Source organism: Erythranthe guttata, chromosome 7, assembly GCF_056151865.1.
Source record: "Erythranthe guttata isolate IM_541 chromosome 7, IM_541, whole genome shotgun sequence".
In the NCBI taxonomy this organism is placed as follows: Eukaryota; Viridiplantae; Streptophyta; class Magnoliopsida; order Lamiales; family Phrymaceae; genus Erythranthe; species Erythranthe guttata.
In genome coordinates, this window is record NC_142539.1 from 1,966,383 (window position 1) to 1,987,358 (window position 20,976).

At 34.9% G+C, this 20,976-nt stretch overlaps 4 protein-coding genes across 5 annotated transcripts; 1 reads left to right on the forward strand and 3 right to left on the reverse strand.

Moving 5' to 3' along the window:
* Window positions 1–531: 531 nt before the first annotated feature.
* IQD19 (IQ-domain 19) lies at window positions 532–3,552 on the reverse strand. 2 transcript variants are annotated; one of them, XM_088820638.1, is made up of 5 exons: window positions 3,471–3,552; window positions 2,634–3,290; window positions 1,978–2,214; window positions 992–1,684; window positions 532–844 (listed from the first exon to the last, which is right to left on the reverse strand). In XM_088820638.1, the coding sequence occupies exons 2-5, from the start codon at window positions 3,057–3,059 to the stop codon at window positions 824–826; spliced, it is 1,377 nt and encodes a 458-aa protein (XP_088676764.1). In that variant the 5' UTR covers window positions 3,060–3,290; window positions 3,471–3,552; the 3' UTR covers window positions 532–823. The 2 variants fall into 2 exon arrangements, with proteins under 2 accessions (XP_088676764.1, XP_012832407.1); XM_012976953.2 differs by lacking the exon at window positions 3,471–3,552 and having other exon boundaries at window positions 2,634–3,322.
* Window positions 3,553–10,181: 6,629 nt separating this feature from the next.
* LOC148768964 (uncharacterized) lies at window positions 10,182–11,742 on the forward strand. The gene is made up of 6 exons (XM_088820640.1): window positions 10,182–10,446; window positions 10,598–10,756; window positions 10,881–10,961; window positions 11,047–11,172; window positions 11,326–11,427; window positions 11,524–11,742. Exons 1-6 carry the CDS (start codon window positions 10,335–10,337, stop codon window positions 11,604–11,606), a joined length of 663 nt encoding a protein of 220 aa, XP_088676766.1. The 5' UTR covers window positions 10,182–10,334; the 3' UTR covers window positions 11,607–11,742.
* A 120-nt stretch (window positions 11,743–11,862) lies between these two features.
* LOC148768965 (protein SLOW GREEN 1, chloroplastic-like) lies at window positions 11,863–13,048 on the reverse strand. Its single transcript, XM_088820639.1, has one exon. It carries the CDS (start codon window positions 12,983–12,985, stop codon window positions 12,005–12,007), a length of 981 nt encoding a protein of 326 aa, XP_088676765.1. The 5' UTR covers window positions 12,986–13,048; the 3' UTR covers window positions 11,863–12,004.
* A 1,565-nt stretch (window positions 13,049–14,613) lies between these two features.
* Window positions 14,614–16,689, reverse strand: LOC105950035 (protein CHROMOSOME TRANSMISSION FIDELITY 7). Its single transcript, XM_012973359.2, has 6 exons — window positions 16,415–16,689; window positions 15,698–15,950; window positions 15,536–15,625; window positions 15,363–15,431; window positions 14,890–15,218; window positions 14,614–14,790 (listed from the first exon to the last, which is right to left on the reverse strand). The coding sequence occupies exons 1-6, from the start codon at window positions 16,552–16,554 to the stop codon at window positions 14,652–14,654; spliced, it is 1,020 nt and encodes a 339-aa protein (XP_012828813.2). The 5' UTR covers window positions 16,555–16,689; the 3' UTR covers window positions 14,614–14,651.
* Between the last annotated feature and the right edge of the window lie 4,287 nt (window positions 16,690–20,976).

Consider the following 20,976-nt stretch of genomic DNA (forward strand, 5'->3'; position numbering starts at 1 on the left):
AAACCCCTAAGGTAAGGTCAAGTGATGAAAACCCCCTTTTGTTTGGGTAATTACAATTACCCCTCAAGTATTAATTTTGTTTCACATCAACCCTTATGCTGTCAAATGCAAAATTATCTTCTAGATTTCGTGGAGTATTCTCTAACTTGTATTCGTTTTGTGCAAAGTTTCTGATGCACCACAATCTGATATTTACAAGTCAAGAGAAACATCTTATGATCATCTTGTTTAAAAAATGTGGAGTTCAAATGAGATAAAAATGGGTACAAACTTGAGAATATTATATACAATTTAGAAAATTCCACTAAATTTGACTGCGTGTGTAACAAGATTCATAGTTAAGGGAGATTGTTATAATTAACTAAATATAAGAATTTTTTCGTAGCTTGACATCATCTCAAAGAGGTGATCGTAATAAACCCATAATACATGAATACTCAGTTGTAAACTAATCTGCAGGTGAGATTAATGGGACAACATTAAGAATTATTCATTGAATAATTAAAGAATGAATAAAAAGAAACACACAAATTTCTTTTAAATCGACATATATTAACAAAAAAACACAAGTACAAATTAATGTGGAAGCCAAACGAGTCACAAAACAATACATCATACACAAAGATTGGTCAAACGAAACTACATTTCAAGATCATCAAACACTACTCAGTACTCTCCCACACAAAGATCAAATCAACTTACAAAAAAACAAAAAATTATAATTATAAATATAATAATAATTATTATTATTATTATTACAAACTTCAAATCACCTTTTAGAATTCACAAAGATTATTTCCATTTCTTGGGGTATCAAGATAAATTAGTACCTAGCTCCTTGCACCTGAAAATCACAACAAACAAAATTAACAAACATAAAACAAACAATTGATTTATCTTGATCTTCATTTTTTCATGATCAAATTGCAAAAAAAAAAAATTAAACAAAAAAAAAATGAAACAATATAATTAGTTATATACAATTACTTACATCAAAGCCCACAAGTGATCTGCAGTAATTAGTGTTAGTAAGCATGGTGCTGGTTGATCCACACTCACTATCCTTGAGTGAAGCTGCTGACCTGTCAAGTTTAACAACCGACCACGGGTACTGATAATTCTGCGACGCGGGCCCCACTTGCGACGACGACCGTTGCATCCTAACCGCTCTCGGTACATTCCGTCCTTCCAAAGAAGGCCTCCTCCTTCCGCTACTACTCGGCTGCCTCTCGAAAGTCTCGACGGGCCTCTGCTTCGGCGCGCTGTGGGACCGGGCCTTAGCCCTAGAAGACTCCGTGTTCGCCATGTAGCTCGGGTAGAACGGGAACTCGCTGTATAGCGACTCCGCGTAGTCCGATTTCGGGTAATTATTAGGATACGGGATTGTCGGTGGCGTCTTCGACATTATAGTGCTCGACCGGCACTGCGGGCTGCTCTGCGGCGTGCCGAACGAGCGGTCGTCGAAGTGGTTGCTGCACGCTCGCGGGCTCGTTTCCGCCGCGAGCGATGCTGCCGATTGCGACGGCGAGATTATTTGGTGGTGGTGGTGGTGGTTTTCTTGGTAATTGGTTGAGGAGCGGTGGTTCGAGTAGCTGCTACGGGCTCTTGTTACGGGCTTGTTGTAGTCGCCTAGATCCATTTCGACTATCTTGATGTTCTCTTCGAGGCCTCTGTCGTATTCGTTCTGCAATGGTCGTTAAGATTAGCCATGATTAATCAAATAATTAGACTTTTACTCATTAGTCTAATAGCTATTCGGGCCCGGCCCGCCAATTATAGACATTTCGTAAGAGTACTGTTAAATCTTATCTTAGAAACCAAACGAGACTTTCGAATCTCTTAACAGACTCTCAAATAATTAAATATTATTTCCCCCTAATTAAAAAAAAAAACTAAAAGGGGAAATAATTAATGAGATCCAAACATTGTAATTAAAATATTTAATTAAAGATAATAGTAAAAAAAAAAAAAACATACTTGATTAGAGTTTCTAAACCGATTTTCCTGAGTAGATTTTCTGTGATGAAATTGCCTTTGATCAATTGATTTAATTTCTTCAGCCATTCGTAATCTCTGCGCACGTGCTCTTGATTGGACTGTCACCAAAGCTTGCATGCACCGCAGGGTAGCTGTAGCTTGTTTTCTCACCAGATGCCCTCTCACTAATGCTTGCAGTTTCACTAATCCTTTTAATGCATTCAGCGCTTTCCTTGCCTGCAAATTGCAATAATTAATTAGTTTATAATCCCAATTAGTATTCACTAATCAAGATCCAATTTTTTTGTTTTTTTTTATTTTATGGGCAAATTACGGCCATCCTGATGTATGACCAAATTACCAAAAAAAACCTCTTGTTTGGGTAATTACAACCACCCCTCATTTTAAATATTTATACATAAAATTTATGTAATTCGATTATTTAACAATCCAAATCGTATATTCAGTTCGGTAAACGATAAGAAATGTTGGCGTACCGAAATTTAAGTTCGGTTTTAACCGATTTAACAACCCTTAATTTACCTCTGATGGGATATTTTCGTAATTAATTAATTACCCAGATAAAATAAGGATTTTCGTAATTTGACAATATCTCAGAGCTTACCGTAATTTGTCCTTAATTTTACAATACGTACCAGATATCCACGGAAAACAGACTGGATCATGGTGGCCGCAGCATCCTCGAACGCGCTGCTGGACCTGCCGGAGGCGGAGGTCAGGTGGATGACGGCGGCGGCAGCCTTGGCCGCCGCCACCGCCGCGTCAGCGGCGGCGGCGGTGGCTACTGCGACCGCCATCGCGTGCTTCTTGGTGTCGCTCTCCACCGGGATGGCGTCCGACGGCGGCGCGGCGGCGGAGGAACGACGGAAGCTCCAGCGCCGCTTCTCCTTGGGGGTGGTGGGCTGCTGCGGGATGGATATGGGCGTCGTCGGCCGGTGGTGGTGGTGGTGGTCGTAGCCATTGTTGGCGGCGGCGGTTTTCTGGTAATTACCCTCTTTCTCCTTCTCTTTATCTTTCTTACCGATCAAGAAGTTTCTTATCCATTTTCCAGTCTTCCCCATAATAATAATAATAATAAATAAAAATAATAATTAATAATTCTCCTTTCACTGTCTGAAAAAAAAAAAAAAGATCTACGAAGTTTGCATTGGCATATCAGACAGAAAACATAAGAAAGCAACAAGTGAAGTGATATCAAGAAACAATTATATTTATGAATAATTTCATCAGCTTGTTTCTCTCTCTAGGTTGTTTCTCTCTCCTCCGATCCACCACATACGAACGTTCAATCCCTGTCAAGAAATAATTGCAGAGCCATTATTATTCATGTACTTGTACAGCTGAAAACTGCTGCCTTCTTATTTTTTTTTTTCACTGTTCCATTGTTTAATTAATATAATAATGGACGACTAGTGAAAAAGATTTATATTTAATTTATGATCGGTGGAAGAAGAAACAGATAGGAAACGTACATCTTGATTTATTTACTTGAAATTTATTTAGATGATGAATAAGGAATCTTGAAAGCTGTAAATTAATGTTGAAGATAATGGTATTGATTCTTTACCTCTTGGATATATATATGCATGTGGTAAAAGCACTTGTTATTGGTTTGTTTTATATGCTACAATCCTATTCATTTGTACGATACACATGTATAGATAGATAGATATTTTATATACATATCGATAGGTATATATGATTTACATATGTAGAGGTGGAAACTAGACGGGTCGGATCGAAATTGACACTTTCGAAAAAAATTACAATTTTTTATTCGGAAGTGGATACAAATTCGAGTTCCTTTCGAAAAACAAATGGGAACGATCGAAAGTTGGAATGAAAAAAAACTTGTCCCATATTAGGAAACAAAATCGGCAGAATTCGGAAGTTCCAATCTTTTTAGTCACCCATTATATAAAATACAAGATTATATTGATTTTAGAAATGTATTTCATAAAATAATCAGAAGTTTACGGAAAAAATGAAAATCGGAATCCAGAACAAAAAATGTTGTTCCAAGAATCGAAAATTTCGTTCCAATTTCCATCGATAATTTTACCGAGATGTAACGTGTTCAGAAAATGGGCACGTTTCGTTTGGAGGGATTACGAAAAAGGAAAAAAGGGGATTTGATTAGTTTAAGTGGGGGTAGATAAATTGAGGAGATAAGGCATGTGAAAATGGGTTCGAGGAACATGCCCTAATCCGTGTATAATAATACTTGTCAGATTTTTATCCCCACATTAAAAATTAGGGCCCTATTTCAGACATGGCCTTAGTTTCTTTGTCTCTCCATGTGTTACTTCCTTTCTTCTTTATTACTTTTGTTCTTTGCATCTTCGTCTTCTTTCAATTTTGATGTCTTTGTTTTGGCTCTTTCTCGATTCTCTTTGTGATTTTTACTAACAAAATCTTCTGGTGGAGTCGTTTTGTGGAATATTCTCTAATTTGTACATGTTTTACACCATTCGACCTCCATATTTTGAAACAAGATGATCATAAGATGTGTCTCATATCTTGTAAATAACAGATTGTGGTGCAACAGAAACTGTATTTTTGCACAAAATGAGTACAAATTAGAGAATATTCCACGAAGTCTAGAAGATATCTGACGCCATAATATGGACGAACGTGTAAGAAGATTCATAATTAAGACGGTGGTTGTAATTACCCAAACATAAGAGGTTTTTTCGTAATTTAACTTTACCTCATGAGGTGACTGTAATTTGGCCCTAAACTTAGAGCCCGTTTGGCTAAGCTTATTTAAAACATCTTATAAGCTCCTACATCTGATAAGATGTTTTAGGAGCTGATAAGCTGTTACATTTTATTTTAAAAATTATTTTTTAAGGTGTTTGGATATGTAACTTATAAGCTACTTTTAGTTTTTATAAGTTGTTTAGGTGTTTGGAAATAAAAGGTCTGTTTATCACTATAATGACCAAAAAGTACATGGCACCATTATAACTGTTGAACTTATTTGACTCAAATACATTAGTCCTAAAATATTATTATAATATTTACAAATTAATTTATCAAATAAAAATAATAATATAAATTAATATATTAATATAAAATAAAGGTTGTAAAACAAATGTATTTTTTTATATAGATGAACGAAATATAATTTATATTATTGAGATAATAAGAATATTCGGGTGTTTTATTCATATAAAATGTAAATAGAACAATTTTTTTACAATTATTACGATAATTATATTTTAACTAATAATTAATCTTGATTATAAGAATACGTTGTTTTGATAAAATATAAACGTTATTAGTATTCATGTAATATAATAAAATATTTGAGGGTAATTTTGTATTTTGAGTGTTTTAGTAAATAATCAAATAAGATCTTAAAGAAAAAAGGTGGGGTGGGGGTACTTTTTTTAAAACATCTTATAAGCTCCCTAACAGCTTATTTTTGGTAAAAATAAGATCTTTTCTAATTTGTTTACCAAACACTTTTAAACAACTTATAAGCTCTTAAACATCTTATAAGATGTTTTTAGGAGCTTATAAGCTTAGCGAAACAGGCTCTTAATGGCATTGTCATGAAAAAGAATTGACGGATATATCAGAAATATGTTATGGTTCAACTTGATTGATTCAATTGATTTGAGTTCAGCCTCATTTTCGGTTTCGGTTTCAGTTTCAGTTTTAGTGGGATTGGGATATAAATCTTCATAAAATGAGAATATCATGCAGTTATTTCGGGGCCTTAATAAATTACCCATCCTTGAATTTAGTACACTTATTAAGATATATATAATTTTAAATGTAGAAAATGTATAATAAAAGAATTTAATTTAATTTGGTGGATCAAAATTTTAATTAATTGATGATTTGCTTTGGAAAGAGTGGCCTTTAATGGGATCTACAGCACATGCTAACATCTACCTTCTCAGCTGTAGGCCCTGATTTTTATTATTATTATTTATTACTATTCAATATTTAAATTTACAGGACAAGTTGTAGATGATATATTAATTATAATATTTATTTCTATATACTAATGTTTTTTTTTTGACACTGATACATCCATTTATTTTCATTCAGACAAATGATACTGATCGAAGGTACATCACTTAATATATGATGTAAGAATTTGGTGGAATATTTAGGCCTCGTTTGGTTAGGAGTTAGGACTTTGCTTGATATCTGATATCCCCAATAACTTGTCGGGTTGACCTGTAAATGTTATTTTATCAAGGTTTATCGTACCTTGTATGCATTTTTTTGTTAGACCTTCCAAGGTCCAATAAAACAATTGAGTTTCGTTTGATTTTATTGTCTTTGTCTTGGCTAATTTTATCTTGGCCACCAAACGAGGCTTTATATTATAAAAAAATTAAAAAAATATTGATTTATGACATCATTAATCCGATTATGTATCTTAAATTAAATTAGCTGAGTAATTAAATTGCAACGTTTGTGGCTTCTGAATGATGATAGTATACTTATTGCAATCACATGGTTTGTTTTGGTAGGTGTAATTTGTAGAATAAAGTGTGTGTGTGTGTGTGTTTGTTTTGTGTGGGTAAATAAATAGTTGAAATCTCCTTATTGGTTTAGGAAAACAATAAAAAAAAAACCCAAAGGGCTATAATTGGATCTGGTTTATTCGATGTTGAACCCGATGAAATAAATCGGGTGATTATTAACAATTGATCTGTACATATTCACACACACACACACACATACTTGTGTGTACGTGTGTTTAGTGTGAAGTTATTTCACCACATCGATGATTAAAAATCACCCAGTGTATTTCACCGGGTAAATCATCTCAATAACTATCAGAACCTTAGTGAGCAAACAATAAAATGAATATATATATATATATATATATATATATATATATATATATATATATATATATATATATATATATATATATAATAAAAAGAGAATTGTCAATTTTAAAAATATTATAGATCCCAATTATTATAAATCTTAATTGTATATATACCAAATAAATTAATTTCAATTCTCATGTGAGTTTGATAATCGTGTACCTGCTAGACCATCTATGCTATAGACATTCTCCAATCAAGCTATTGTAACATTTATTCCAGTGTACAAAAGTAGATATAAATATACCTAAGTTCTTTACTTCTTTAATATTCATTACAATATCAAATATATACACAACAATTATTACCAAATAATTATATATATGTATATAACTTGACATGATTAACTGTACTGTCTGCTTTACATGCTAATCAGCATGTGGCGATTTGGTGTTATATACATATATGTTAATATTTCACTATTCCAATTATTAGATTCGAATTTAATTCTTGCATGACAATTTTTTTGTCACAAATGCATGCACATGGTTTTGTTTTCATTTGATTGCAACCTTAATTTTGTTCTATATATAAATATATACTTTTGTTGTGAACTGGTCAATGTAATTAGGGTGTCAAATGTGTGTTTTAGGTGTTACTATGTGTTATTTTATTTTTTAATTTTATTTTTGTCACAGAAAGGAATAAAATGATATAGGGCCAAAATGATTAAGTAGAAAACAACTAAACAAAGCTGGCAATTATAGAGAAATTTAATTATTATTATTTTTCATAAATGTACATTATTCTAAATTTTTGTTTGTCTCTCGTAATACATACTTGAAATAGTATTAATTAATTATTCAAATATTCAATTATAGACAACGGTTGTTCTTATTAGGTGATAGTGGAACCTGGTCAACTAAAGGTAATTTGACCATACATAATGGCAACTATGAATTTAGAGGGATTAATTCCATTTTACACTCTTTAAATACAAACTTTTGCTACTTTTCATATTCAGAAAAAATATATATATATATATTTTCTCCACTCAAATTTAACTAAAAATATTATTAATTTTTCGATATTAAAATTCCCAATACTAATTATAAGTCAACCGCTTATTTAGTATTTACATATTGTACTCCAATTTCAAACAATTATTAAACACCATTGCCTTCATAGTTTGAAAGGATGCAATTAAATAGGATTTAAATATTTATAGTTTTCGATTTTATAATTATTAATTTAAATCTTCGTACTGAATTAATCGAAATATAATATTTATTTTTGTTTTCTTTTTTCTCTAAATTTAATTCATTGATTTGGTACCATTTCATCAAACTTTAGTGAAGTAGAATTCTATCTCCATCATCTATTAAAGATCTTATGGTTCCGGTGAGTGCTTAAATAACGAAAAAGTCGATTTCAGAAAAAAAGTGAGATATCATAAATCAAATAAGCAAATGTGGTCCTCAAAATCTTGGTTTTATATTTTTAATATAAATATTGGCAGCAAATTAATAAAATATAAAATTGTGTTTATTAAGTTTTAAATATTCAATTTACGGTGTATTTTGAACAATTCATTTTGTGCTGTGGTGCAAAGTGCTTTTAATTTTTTTTCAGGGGTACAAAGTGTCAAAATGCTAGATTTAAAGGGTGAAAAATGGGATTAAACCGTTTTTTTTTTTTTAATTTAAATAAAGATATTTGGGGCTATAATTTAATGATGGTTGAATACTTGAATCACATTGCTTGAATTATTTTTTTAATGGGCCGGGCCCTTCTATTTTGGTAACCATTTACAGAAACAAAGCCCAAAAAGATAGTAAATGAATTTGGGCTTAATGGTGTGTAGTATATACTATCATATTTAATTTCTTGAATTTTATATAGTAATTCTTATGTGATACGTGATTATCACATAATGGGAAATAAAATATGATTCTATTCAACTTAAGATGAAATGCAATAGAAAATGAAAATTAGGGTAACAGAAAGAGAAAATTAGGGGTACATGATTATGTAGTTTCCCTAACAATGAAACGCAATTTAGAACTTGCCATGATAACTAATTTAACAAACAAATTCTCTTGAAATATTTTTATTTTATAAAATGGAAAAAAAAAAAAATAAATCCTTCACAAGGCATATGATGTTGTTCAAATGTTTATTAGAAGGGACGACTCCACTCGTTGCTGCTCCAATGTCGATGATGCAACCCAAGAGTATTTGAACGCGTAAAATAAGAGATCCACTCGTTAACTTACAAAACAAATGATTGTTTCCACTGAGTCTGAAGGTAGTCGAAATGACAAAACAGTTGATTGGTTCCACGAGTCTGAAGGTAGTCGAAATAACGACTCCACTCGTTGTTGTTCAAATGTCGATTGGGCAACCCAGTAATATTCGAACCCCATCCCAATAGCAATTGAGCCCGTTCCACAAGAGAAGAGATCCACTCGTTAACCTATAAAACAACTGATTGCTTCCACGAATCTGAGGTAGTCGAAATAACGTGTTCAAATGTCGACTCGCTAACTTATAAAATGGCTGAAAACTTGCTGACACATCGAAAATAGCCCGACGATTGTCCAGCTGACGCTCAAGTCAAAAAAAAATTCACAATAGAAACAAGGGAAACAAATAGTGGCAATTTTAAATTAATGTAATATCCACAAAGTCAATTGTACAATTTAGTTTATTTTTCAAACACCCTATAAAATTTAAACCCACACGCTTTCAATTAATGTAGTTTGTTTGGCCGGTGTTATAAATGAAGATCAAACTAATTCGTGGCAATACAAATCGACTTTATACTTATCTAATTTTATTGATAATAATGGCAATTTCAAAATTACACGTGGAAGCACATGATTGGTGGAGGATACATTTCAAATTGTCGCACAGGAGCCAATATACCTTAACTGCCAACGACTCCACTTTAATAATAAACCCTCACCCACGTTGATATTTATCTTTTTTTATATATTAGGGTAAATAACCAAAACCCCCTAAACTTAGATTAAATTACAAAACCCACCTCCACCTATTCGTAATTACCAAAAACTCCATGCGGTTTGATTCTGTCTTACACCAATCCCTTACAATGTGACTTTTCACGGATTTTTTTTTATACGAAATGGAATAGATTTTTTACAAAATTTCAGATATTTTCTTTTATTTCTCATCTATTTAACAAAATTTAAAATAGACTGTACATATTTTTTGTTAAAAACACGATCAATAGTAAATCAGATGGGGATTTTGGTTATTACGGATAAGTGGGGCTATACTTCGTTATTTAGCTTAAGTTCAGGGGTGTTTTTGTAATTTACCTTATATATTATGATCAGAATATATTCGAATTTAAACGTCAGCGTGATGTCATCCCGTGTGCAAGATATAAAGCAGAAATTTAATTATTCTCCAATTTTACATAAATTATTAATTTAATAAATAATTTGCCCTCTTCTTCCTCGTCTCCATCCTCACTCTCGCATCTCTCTCTCTCTCTGTTTCCTGAACATGTCTACGGTTCGCTACGCTGCTTTTCTTGCAATTACACTCCTGCTCCAATCTCGCTCCGCCGCCGTCGCCGCCGCCAACTTCACCATCCCATTTCTCTCCCCTTTCTTCGGTTCGTAGTACTCTATGTATCTGTAAAAAAGATATTATTTTTAATTTTATTTTTGTATATGGGTTCATTATGCTGCGATTTGATTGGCATTTAGGTGGCTTTATATTTGCATAAATTCAATTTAATTAATTGTTTTATTTTATTTAATTAGGTGATAATGCGTGCAAAGAAAATTTGTGTGGGAAGGGAAACTGTGTAACTACGAATAATAGCACCTTTGGTTTTGAGTGTCAATGTGAACACGGCTGGAAACAAGCTCGCTCTCAAGATGATGATTTTTTCGCCTTCCTCCCTTGTGTCGTTCCCAATTGTCATCTCTCTCTCTCTCTCTCTCTCTCTCTCTCTCTCTCTCTCTCTCACACACACACACACACACACACACGGATGTATTTTCTTGAGCTGTTTTTACAATGATGAACATTTTTTATATCCAGGTACACTGAACTACACATGCGCAAAGTCCCCGGCTCCTCCGCCCAACAATCAGAACAGATCAAACTTATCGTTTTTCGACCGTAAATAATAACTATTATGTTTTAACCAACTTATTATCCTCCTACGTTTTCCGTTTCTATTTACGTAGTTTCTTGGTTTCTGTAGCTTGCTTCTGGACTAGCTGTGGAGGAGGATCGTGCAACAAAACATCTCTGTTCACACACGCTTGTGTGTGTGAACAGGGTTACTACAACCTCTTCAATTCCTCTGCTTTCCCATGTTACAATGACTGTAAGAACTATAATATATATATATATATATATATATATATATATATATATATATATATATATATATATATATATATATATATATATATATATATATACATATCAACTTCTTGCAATAAAAAACTAAACCCTTCTAAAACATTGTTTTCTTTAGGTGCAATTGGAATGGACTGTGCAAATCTTGGACTCAACATCAGGAATTCATCGACTTCGACCCCCCCGAAAACCCCTACTTCCGATGATGATTCTAGCTACGGTAATATAATTAACATTGTTTTCATCGAATTGAGGATATATACATATATTTTCCTGTCTCTACGTGTATATATCTATTTTTATTGTTTCGTTTCAGGGGAAAGTTTGATCCCAAGAGTTGAATTTGGTTGGCTTATTACGATTATGACTTCTCTGGCTCTGTTTTTGTCGAAACTTTAAGTTCAATTTATGTGGTTTTTACTGTAAAATTATAGGACGAATTTGCTTCACCACGTGTAGGGATTTATGTAACCGAGGATTTTCATTTTGTACGAGCTCCGAATTTGCGTAAATGGTTATTAACTTTTTGTGCTCATCTCGAAATCACCTAATTGAACTTCAATTTTTCGAAGTGCTTCGACAAATTACTCGATTTTGATAGGACAAGTTTACATACATTCGAAAATCAAGAATCACAAGTTAACAAAGTACAGAATTCTTGAAAACGCATCGAATTAACTAATCGTATTTGATCAAAACATTCGATACATTCAAACCGAGAGTGAAAAACTTTATTACTCATATGTTAAGATTCGTAATTAATCCGTATACTAATTAAAACTCAAAGACGAAGAAACTTAAGATTGATGATTCTCTTCATCGGTACCAAAAAGCTTCATTCTTGACAATGGAGTCCTCAAATACCCTTCAACTTCAAACTTCTTAGGCGAAAGCTCACGATATTTTGCAAATTGCTCTCTCGCTTCGACATTTTTATCCATCAAACTAAAAATCATACCTTTGCAAAAATACGGTCGAAAATCGGACGGATCCTCTTTCGCCAGCTCATCGTAGCTTCTCAACGCCTCGTCCACGTTCTTGTGAAGGAACTGCATTTGCGCCATGATCAACTTTATATCTCTCGCCTCTTTCGTCTTGTTCTCGTTTTCCGCAAATTGGAGCGCTTGCTCCAGCCGCCGCATCACCGCCACCCTCTCGCCAGACCTGTCCATCAGTAGGGCGTTTTCGAACAATGCGTCGAAGGAGAGCGGGTTTCGGGATAAAATCTGCTCGAACGCGTCGCGAGCGTCTTCGATTTTCCCCAATTCGTTCGAAACCCTAGCGATTAGGAACTTCCATTCCGGGTTTTCCGGTTGGGCGGAGGAGAGTTTTCGGAGTATGGATAAGCTTTCTTCGTCCTCGCCGGAATCGAGCTTCTCTTGGAGGAGCTTCTTCAGTGCGTCAATGGCGGCGGGGCTGGTTTCCAATAATTTGGTGAGGGGTTTGCTTTCTTCTTCTTCTCCTCCTTCTCGTTCATTGTATAAATCCTCGGTTAGGGTGTCGGCCGGCGTTGGGACCTCCGCCCTAGCGAGGAAGTGGGGGAATTTTCCGAAGGCCGCGGCGGCGAAGACGACGGCGCAGGCGGCGGATTTGAGAATGGAAATGGAGGTGTTGGCTGGGGTGGGGTTGCTGGAGGCGGAAGCTCTGATGGCGAAGTTTTTCTTCAGAGTTTTGTGTGAGAATAGGAGGTGGGGAGATCGGAGAATGTGGGTTGCGGCGGAGCTGCGGTGGTAGAGCGGCGGCGGCGGTGTGTGAGATGTGTAAATCGATGAGTTCATTTTTTTGGAGGGTTTTGTGAGATTTTTGGTTTAGGGATTTTTTCTGGTTTCTTTTTCCAGGGGATATATTTTCACGACCCGACCCGGTAAATCAAATTGGGTTATGGGTTATTAATATTGGATCCGGATTGTACAAATATTCGTCAAGATTAGTTTTAAATGGAATATCCGTTTAAACTGGCCTGGCCCAAATATATAGGCCCATGATTGGGTATATAACTTTTTATTAATTTTATATGGTAAATTACAGCCGATCCCTGATATATAGTCAAACTACGAAAAACCTCTTTGTGTTTCGGTAATTACAACTACCCTCCTCAACTATGAATCTTTTTACATGTGACCCTTGTGATATCAAATTTAGTGGAATCTTCTAGATTATATGGACTATTCTCGTGTTTGTACCAATTTTATCTCATTCGAGCTCCACATTTTCAAGCAAGATGATCATAAGATGTGTTTTTTGGCATGTAAATATCAGATTTTGGTGCATCAAAAACTGCATTTTTGCATTAAACGAGTATAAACTAGAGAATATTCTGTGGAATCTAGAAGATTATGTTGAATTTGACACCATAAGAATGGATGTATATAAAAGATTCATAGTTGGATGATGGTTTAATTACCAAACATGATGGGGTTTTGGTAATTTAACCTTACTTCAGGTGCCTAATTTATTTAATGAAAATACAAATATAATTTAATAAACATAAGTTTCGGATATTCGAATCAAAATTATGTATGCAGTAGTGGTGCATGCATGATACACGGATTATCAAGTAATGAATAATGATATCGATTTGGTATGTATATATTTTTGTTTTTAAATGTATGTATAGATGAAAAGAATTATCACAATTTCCATTTTTGCCCCATTATTTTAATTATTTGGACTAAAACAGAAAAAAAAGGTAGTTGGGCAATGTCTTTCACAATTACATAAAGGGATTGTGATAGACGAAAAAAAAAAAAATAATAATAATAAAATTAGAAATTAATTTTTTTGAAGAAAAAAAAAAGTAATATTCTTCTTTTACACAATTGTGCAAATGAACATGTCATATGCATGATGGAAACCATGTGCAATGCGGAATTGAACAATTCAGTGCTACAATATTTGCTTTCAAATTATCATATAAATTACAATTGCTTTCAAATTTCCATTTTCAGTAAAGATAGTAGTGTATTCAAGAATTGCATAGAAAAAGATCGGTTGGTGATTTGATTTGATAAGGAAATTACATAGGGAAAAAAAGGGTGTGACCATCATTTAGCTTTGTGCAATTTAGTCAAATTTCAAGAAATTAAAACTGGTCCCTAAAGTAAGGTCTATTTAAGAAAAAATCACTCATCTTTTTCATAATTACATCCACTGCCCTGTGATTTATAGATTTCTTACATTAAAACCCTTTTATAGGGGATGGATGTAAAACTTTACAAACTGCAGGGGGCTGGATGTAATTTCTCAGAAAGGAGTTTTTTTGTAATTATACTTTACGTCAGGGAGGTGGTTGTAGTTTACCCGAAAGAACCAAAAAATTTGAAATTGTTACGTCAATAGTTGAACTCTAATAATTACATGAACTCAATAGGATTAGCCAGACTCGTACAGTGGAATAACGACCGGGCGCAGGATTTATGATCTAACTATCATTTGCAATAAACTCTATTCCGTATCAGTTGTCGTATAAACCAAGAAAGAACTTACTCCTGTATAACTACAAATCAGAGCTTTTCCAAGTGACGTGGGCTGAGAAAATGCCAACTCTGTACGATCAAGAATCGAGCCCGTGCAAAAATTCTTCCTGTTCCAACGAAAACCCGAGTCCATAACCATGTAAAAACATAAAATAAACCTTAACTCGCTTAATTAAATGAAAAGACGAATAAATAAAAAAACCTACCGTACGGAATCAAGTAAACTGCTTGCTATATGTTTTCTCCTGTTAGAAGGAGTGACCCAAATGGCTCTAATTCCACATACAGCTGGCAAAGCTTCGTCCTTGCACAAAATAACTCCATCATGGCTTTCTTCTTCGGGATTTTTTACAAAATCCCTTCTAATGATTTCTCTTTCGAGACTAACACCACCAAATTGAAGAGTCCGACGTTTTTCCTTTGCAGAAACACTACGTATTTCTCCCATTGCGCTCGAGAGAATTCTGTACGCCTTTTTTATCGGTTCGGCAACTATACATCCAGATACCCTTTGTGACGAAATAAATAGATACACCTACCAAGAATAAAACGCGTAAATTTCTTCCCAAGTTAATTAAACTCAAAAATTGCATAAAAAAAAATATATGACCGACGGATTTCAATAGGAAATTAATTGCATTAACAACCATTGCGATTCTTGAATTGTGTTGTTCTATACCTTACAGTGCTTGTGAAGAATCCACCCATTTCCGAGCTCCATTTCCATCATTTTCACAACTTCTTGAACCTGCGATTTTTTTTCACTAGATTTAACATTAAAAAAAATTGCTAAAACAGAGAAAACGAAACCAAATTTGTTCGTCAAATACGAAAACTCTTATCCATCACTACCTTATTATGCTGAGCAACAGGATCACCTTCTTGCACCAAAATAACGCGCCCCTTTTCAAGTGTATCTACAATCCTTTCGCTGCGCCAACCCTGAGAAAATAGATAAAATTATAACTAACAAACAGCAAATATAAACATAAATAAACTGAAATACTTGACTACCTTAAGTGGAATCCCGTGTGTGTAATTCTTGTGAAATGTTTTGTGAACCTTTTCATCGCCTTCGTCGCCAGTAGCATACTTAAATCCACATGTTTTACATGTGTGCAATAAGAAATTAGATTGACCAACCTCCAAATGTAACTGGGCATAACTTCTCTTCTTGTTCAGAATTTTGCTACACTTGGCTTGCTCCGGGTTGGTTGATTTGTCCTCGTAATCATGTTCCCCGCGATTTGATTCGCTGTTAATCTCACTACATGACAAACAAACAAACCGCGTTCGAACTTGAGCAACGTTGAAACGAAATACCCAGGTTACTAGAATAACTGAATAGTAATTCGCTCGATGATTTAAAGCAAAATCAATCGTAATATTTCAAGAGAGCGTAAAATAAATCAGTAACAGAAGCAATTCCTTGAAATTGAAGGAAAATAAAGAATGCAAAACATAAAAAGTCCAACATCTGTCGAATTGAAAAAATCCCCAATTTCCACCAGCAAAAAGAATTTTTTTTTAAAAAAAGGGAAAACCTAATGAACATTGAAATTGAAGGAAACCCATGATTTTTCATACAGTATGATGATTATTCAGTTCCAAAAATTTACCGAGCTAAGACAATAACAACCAGAAAAAAAAAAAAAAAAAAAGGAAATAAGAGAAAACCCTAGATTTATGTTAGAACTGAATAAATCGAAGCAATCGTATTAACAAAATTACCATTGTATGATAGATTTCGTGCGTCGTTTGTAGGTGACAGTGATTTCTGGGTATTCTATTAATTCTTCAGAAACATCAAAAAATGAATTGGGGGAAAGCTTTGAAGAAGGTTTGAAGAATGCGCTGATCTTTGATTGCATCTCTCCTTCGATTCGCGATTTTGCTATCGTCCTTTGATTATCGATCGGCAGATCTGGGTGAAGAAATCACTGTCCTTCGATTAATAGAATACCCAGAAATCACTGTATAAATCTTCGGTTAGGGTTTCGGCCGGCGTTGGTGTCATGACCCATGACGGTGACGGCGGCGGCAACAGCGGTGGCGACGGTGGTGAGTTGAAGAACGGCAATAATTTTGGAAGTGAAGTGGGATTGAGTTTTGCAGCTGGGCCGAAAGCAAGTGGGCCGAAATTTATTAATGAGCCAGGCCCAAGTGCAATTGGGGATTGGAAGAAATTAATTAAATATCTTAATTGTTATTTTCAGATTTTGATTATTATTTGGGATTTTTGTTATAAGGGTTGGACGAGTTGAATGAAAGGCATTAAGCCAATTTTCAGAATCTCTCTCTCTCATCTCTCTGTATTCTTCTTCTTCCCCAAGTTTTCTTCCTCTCTAATTTCTTCCCCCAATTTCTATCTCAATTATCAATTTAATTTCTACTTTTATATTATAATTAAACCATAAAAATACCCAAAAATAGCTGGGATCTTACATTTGGTACTCAGAGCAAGGTTTTGATTTTCAAACCTGGGAGCATGGCTGCGAGAGTGACAGTTGAGGCACATAAAGATTATATCGAATCTATGACCAAACAAATGGCAGAAAATCAAAAGAAATTTCAGAAAACTTGTGAAGAGCTGCATATTCAAATGGCTAAATTGGTAGAGAAGTTTGAGCTCTATTACCCTCTCCCTGAAGATTCGGTAAGAAACTCCTCTGAACCTCTAATTCTAAACGACACTGAAGGGTTTATATCAAGTCAAAAAAATGAATCCTCTAAAATGGAAGAGTTGATTGTGTTTGATGAATTGTCTGAAAGAGTAGAAGTGAAAAAGGAAATAGAAAATCCTATGTTAGAATTAGCTAAAGAAGAAGATATGATTGAAGATGAGGTCTGCATGATGGAGTCGGTTGATAGTGAAGATATTACTGAAAATCGGGAAGTATTGTTGTTTGATGAGTCCTTGTCTGTGGAGCATGGGATTGAAAATATAGTGGAGTTTCCTATTATAAAAGAGGTTGATGATTCAGATATAACTTCTGAAAGGTCTGGGAATTTCATGAGGAACTTCAATGTGCCATATGAAACCTTCAAATTACTTGAGTTATCATGTGAAGAAAATGTGGTTCAAGTTCCTAGATCGAAGGTATTTGTTGAAATGCCCGAGAGGAAGTTTGTAACCGGCCGGATAGTATACTTCGGATCAAATATATGGAGGCATGCTACATTGATTATCTTACCAAAAAGATTTCGTCCTTCACCTGAACCGCCTCCACTATTTGCTATTTATCAATCGAAGAGTATTGTCCAACTGTCGAGGAAGATGCTTATTGATGGGAAGGTGGACAAAGCTAATGAAGAAGGGACTTACTATGACTCCGATTTGTCTGTACTTGAAGCATGTAGTAATTCTGAACCATTCAAGGTCGATTCTAAACCTAGCTCTAGAAATGAGTTTTCCAAGTTTGATGGAACAAATCCTAGGAGTTGGTTGTTAAATTGGACATGCTACTTTCGGTTGATTCCAAAAATGTCAGACCAACAAAAAATTTATTTGGCATCATGTCATTTTGAGGGAAGGGCTGCCACTTGGTGTGGGCATATATTAGAAAAGGGTAGAGATTTAACTTGGGATTGTTTTGTGAATCTTGTGTTCGCTAGATTTGAAAATCTAATAGAGGGCAAGAAGATTCTTGCTGAAATCAACCAGCTCAACACAGAATACTCACTTGAGCAGCACAAAGATGAGTTTGAGGAAAGAAAGCCTCATTTACTACTGTTAAAGGCTAGTGTTTGTGATGAAACTTATTTCATGAATAGTTTTGTGAGTGATAAAGAGGAGATGGAGAAGGGACTAATAGTAAGTGAAGCTGAAAAGGAATTTATGGGAATTGCGGTTGGAAATGGTACAACGAAGGGTTGCTCAGTCGAAGTGCTATGTGATTCTCACGGTTGGAAAGTAGAATTACTCGAAGGTGTTTTAATTTCGGTTCGGTTTGTGCCTGAGGTATTAAAGATGCGAAATGATCGCATCGAAGAGGATTTCAGATCTGCAACTGTCAATGTTGGTTCAGTAATTTTATTGGAGGCTCGTTCCAGGTTCAAGGTGTTGAAGCGTGCTACGTTGATGGTCTTACCGAAAAGACCTCGTCCATCACCTGAACCTCCACCGCGTTATTGCTTAGTGTTGGCAGGGCTGGAATCCATGTTCTTGAGTTCTCTAATTTTCTTATGTGTTAGAAAAGCGGAATCGAGCAATTGCGGTTTTACAATGGGCAAATTTTGTGGGGTTGTGAAGACACTGGAAACAAATATTGTACTGCGTAATTTACCGAATCATTTGCCTAATTCCTTGGCAGATTTAGGTTGGGCAAATTCGGGGAAATTATTGAAGACAATCTATGGGGATCAAGTTAGAATTCAACAGGTCCGGTCCGAATTTGTACTGAGTATGGGCCGTTATGAATCATCTCCAGGGGGGTGGGTGGAAATTCAACTCAGACCGAGCTTGGAAGAAGCGTTTTACGGGTACACTTTAGCACTCCTATCTTTAGACCCTTATTTGGGCAGTACTGAAGAAGCATGGTCAATTATCAACGACAGAACATCGGCACTTGAAGTAATTCAAGAAAATACACTTCGAGCTCCAATGTTTGTGGAGTGGTTTGCAGGAAAGAAGAAAGCATATCGAGTTTTTGAGGTGGCACTTTGCAGGAATCAGGAGTTTTACGATCGATATTTTGGTATTTACGAAGTCATTGGTAAGGATGAAGATCATCACTTACAAATTTATCCTCTCAAAATTTTGGACAAACACATGATAAAACGATGTTATGATCCTTGGGGACAAGGATCGTCTTCAGCGGGGGGTAATGTCATGACCCATGACGGTGACGGCGGCGGCAACAGCGGTGGCGACGGTGGTGAGTTGAAGAACGGCAATAATTTTGGAAGTGAAGTGGGATTGAGTTTTGCAGCTGGGCCGAAAGCAAGTGGGCCGAAATTTATTAATGAGCCAGGCCCAAGTGCAATTGGGGATTGGAAGAAATTAATTAAATATCTTAATTGTTATTTTCAGATTTTGATTATTATTTGGGATTTTTGTTATAAGGGTTGGACGAGTTGAATGAAAGGCATTAAGCCAATTTTCAGAATCTCTCTCTCTCATCTCTCTGTATTCTTCTTCTTCCCCAAGTTTTCTTCCTCTCTAATTTCTTCCCCCAATTTCTATCTCAATTATCAATTTAATTTCTACTTTTATATTATAATTAAACCATAAAAATACCCAAAAATAGCTGGGATCTTACATTTGGTACTCAGAGCAAGGTTTTGATTTTCAAACCTGGGAGCATGGCTGCGAGAGTGACAGTTGAGGCACATAAAGATTATATCGAATCTATGACCAAACAAATGGCAGAAAATCAAAAGAAATTTCAGAAAACTTGTGAAGAGCTGCATATTCAAATGGCTAAATTGGTAGAGAAGTTTGAGCTCTATTACCCTCTCCCTGAAGATTCGGTAAGAAACTCCTCTGAACCTCTAATTCTAAACGACACTGAAGGGTTTATATCAAGTCAAAAAAATGAATCCTCTAAAATGGAAGAGTTGATTGTGTTTGATGAATTGTCTGAAAGAGTAGAAGTGAAAAAGGAAATAGAAAATCCTATGTTAGAATTAGCTAAAGAAGAAGATATGATTGAAGATGAGGTCTGCATGATGGAGTCGGTTGATAGTGAAGATATTACTGAAAATCGGGAAGTATTGTTGTTTGATGAGTCCTTGTCTGTGGAGCATGGGATTGAAAATATAGTGGAGTTTCCTATTATAAAAGAGGTTGATGATTCAGATATAACTTCTGAAAGGTCTGGGAATTTCATGAGGAACTTCAATGTGCCATATGAAACCTTCAAATTACTTGAGTTATCATGTGAAGAAAATGTGGTTCAAGTTCCTAGATCGAAGGTATTTGTTGAAATGCCCGAGAGGAAGTTTGTAACCGGCCGGATAGTATACTTCGGATCAAATATATGGAGGCATGCTACATTGATTATCTTACCAAAAAGATTTCGTCCTTCACCTGAACCGCCTCCACTATTTGCTATTTATCAATCGAAGAGTATTGTCCAACTGTCGAGGAAGATGCTTATTGATGGGAAGGTGGACAAAGCTAATGAAGAAGGGACTTACTATGACTCCGATTTGTCTGTACTTGAAGCATGTAGTAATTCTGAACCATTCAAGGTCGATTCTAAACCTAGCTCTAGAAATGAGTTTTCCAAGTTTGATGGAACAAATCCTAGGAGTTGGTTGTTAAATTGGACATGCTACTTTCGGTTGAT

Excerpts from the sequence above, each read along its gene's own strand:
- IQD19 (XM_088820638.1), bottom strand. The coding sequence starts at position 3,059 with ATGGGGAAGACTGGAAAATGGATAAGAAACTTCTTGATCGGTAAGAAA. Across the intron at positions 2,215-2,633 it reads CTGTTTTCCGTGGATATCTG|GCAAGGAAAGCGCTGAATGC; the intron begins GTACGTATTGTA and ends TGCAATTTGCAG. Across the intron at positions 845-991 it reads GATCACTTGTGGGCTTTGAT|GTGCAAGGAGCTAGGTACTA; the intron begins GTAAGTAATTGT and ends TGTGATTTTCAG.
- LOC148768964 (XM_088820640.1), top strand. The coding sequence starts at position 10,335 with ATGTCTACGGTTCGCTACGCTGCTTTTCTTGCAATTACACTCCTGCTC. Across the intron at positions 10,447-10,597 it reads ATTTCTCTCCCCTTTCTTCG|GTGATAATGCGTGCAAAGAA; the intron begins GTTCGTAGTACT and ends TTATTTAATTAG. Across the intron at positions 11,428-11,523 it reads CGATGATGATTCTAGCTACG|GGGAAAGTTTGATCCCAAGA; the intron begins GTAATATAATTA and ends GTTTCGTTTCAG.
- LOC148768965 (XM_088820639.1), bottom strand. The coding sequence starts at position 12,985 with ATGAACTCATCGATTTACACATCTCACACACCGCCGCCGCCGCTCTAC.
- LOC105950035 (XM_012973359.2), bottom strand. The coding sequence starts at position 16,554 with ATGCAATCAAAGATCAGCGCATTCTTCAAACCTTCTTCAAAGCTTTCC. Across the intron at positions 15,626-15,697 it reads CACACGGGATTCCACTTAAG|GGTTGGCGCAGCGAAAGGAT; the intron begins GTAGTCAAGTAT and ends CTATTTTCTCAG. Across the intron at positions 14,791-14,889 it reads AGTTTACTTGATTCCGTACG|GAAGAATTTTTGCACGGGCT; the intron begins GTAGGTTTTTTT and ends TCGTTGGAACAG.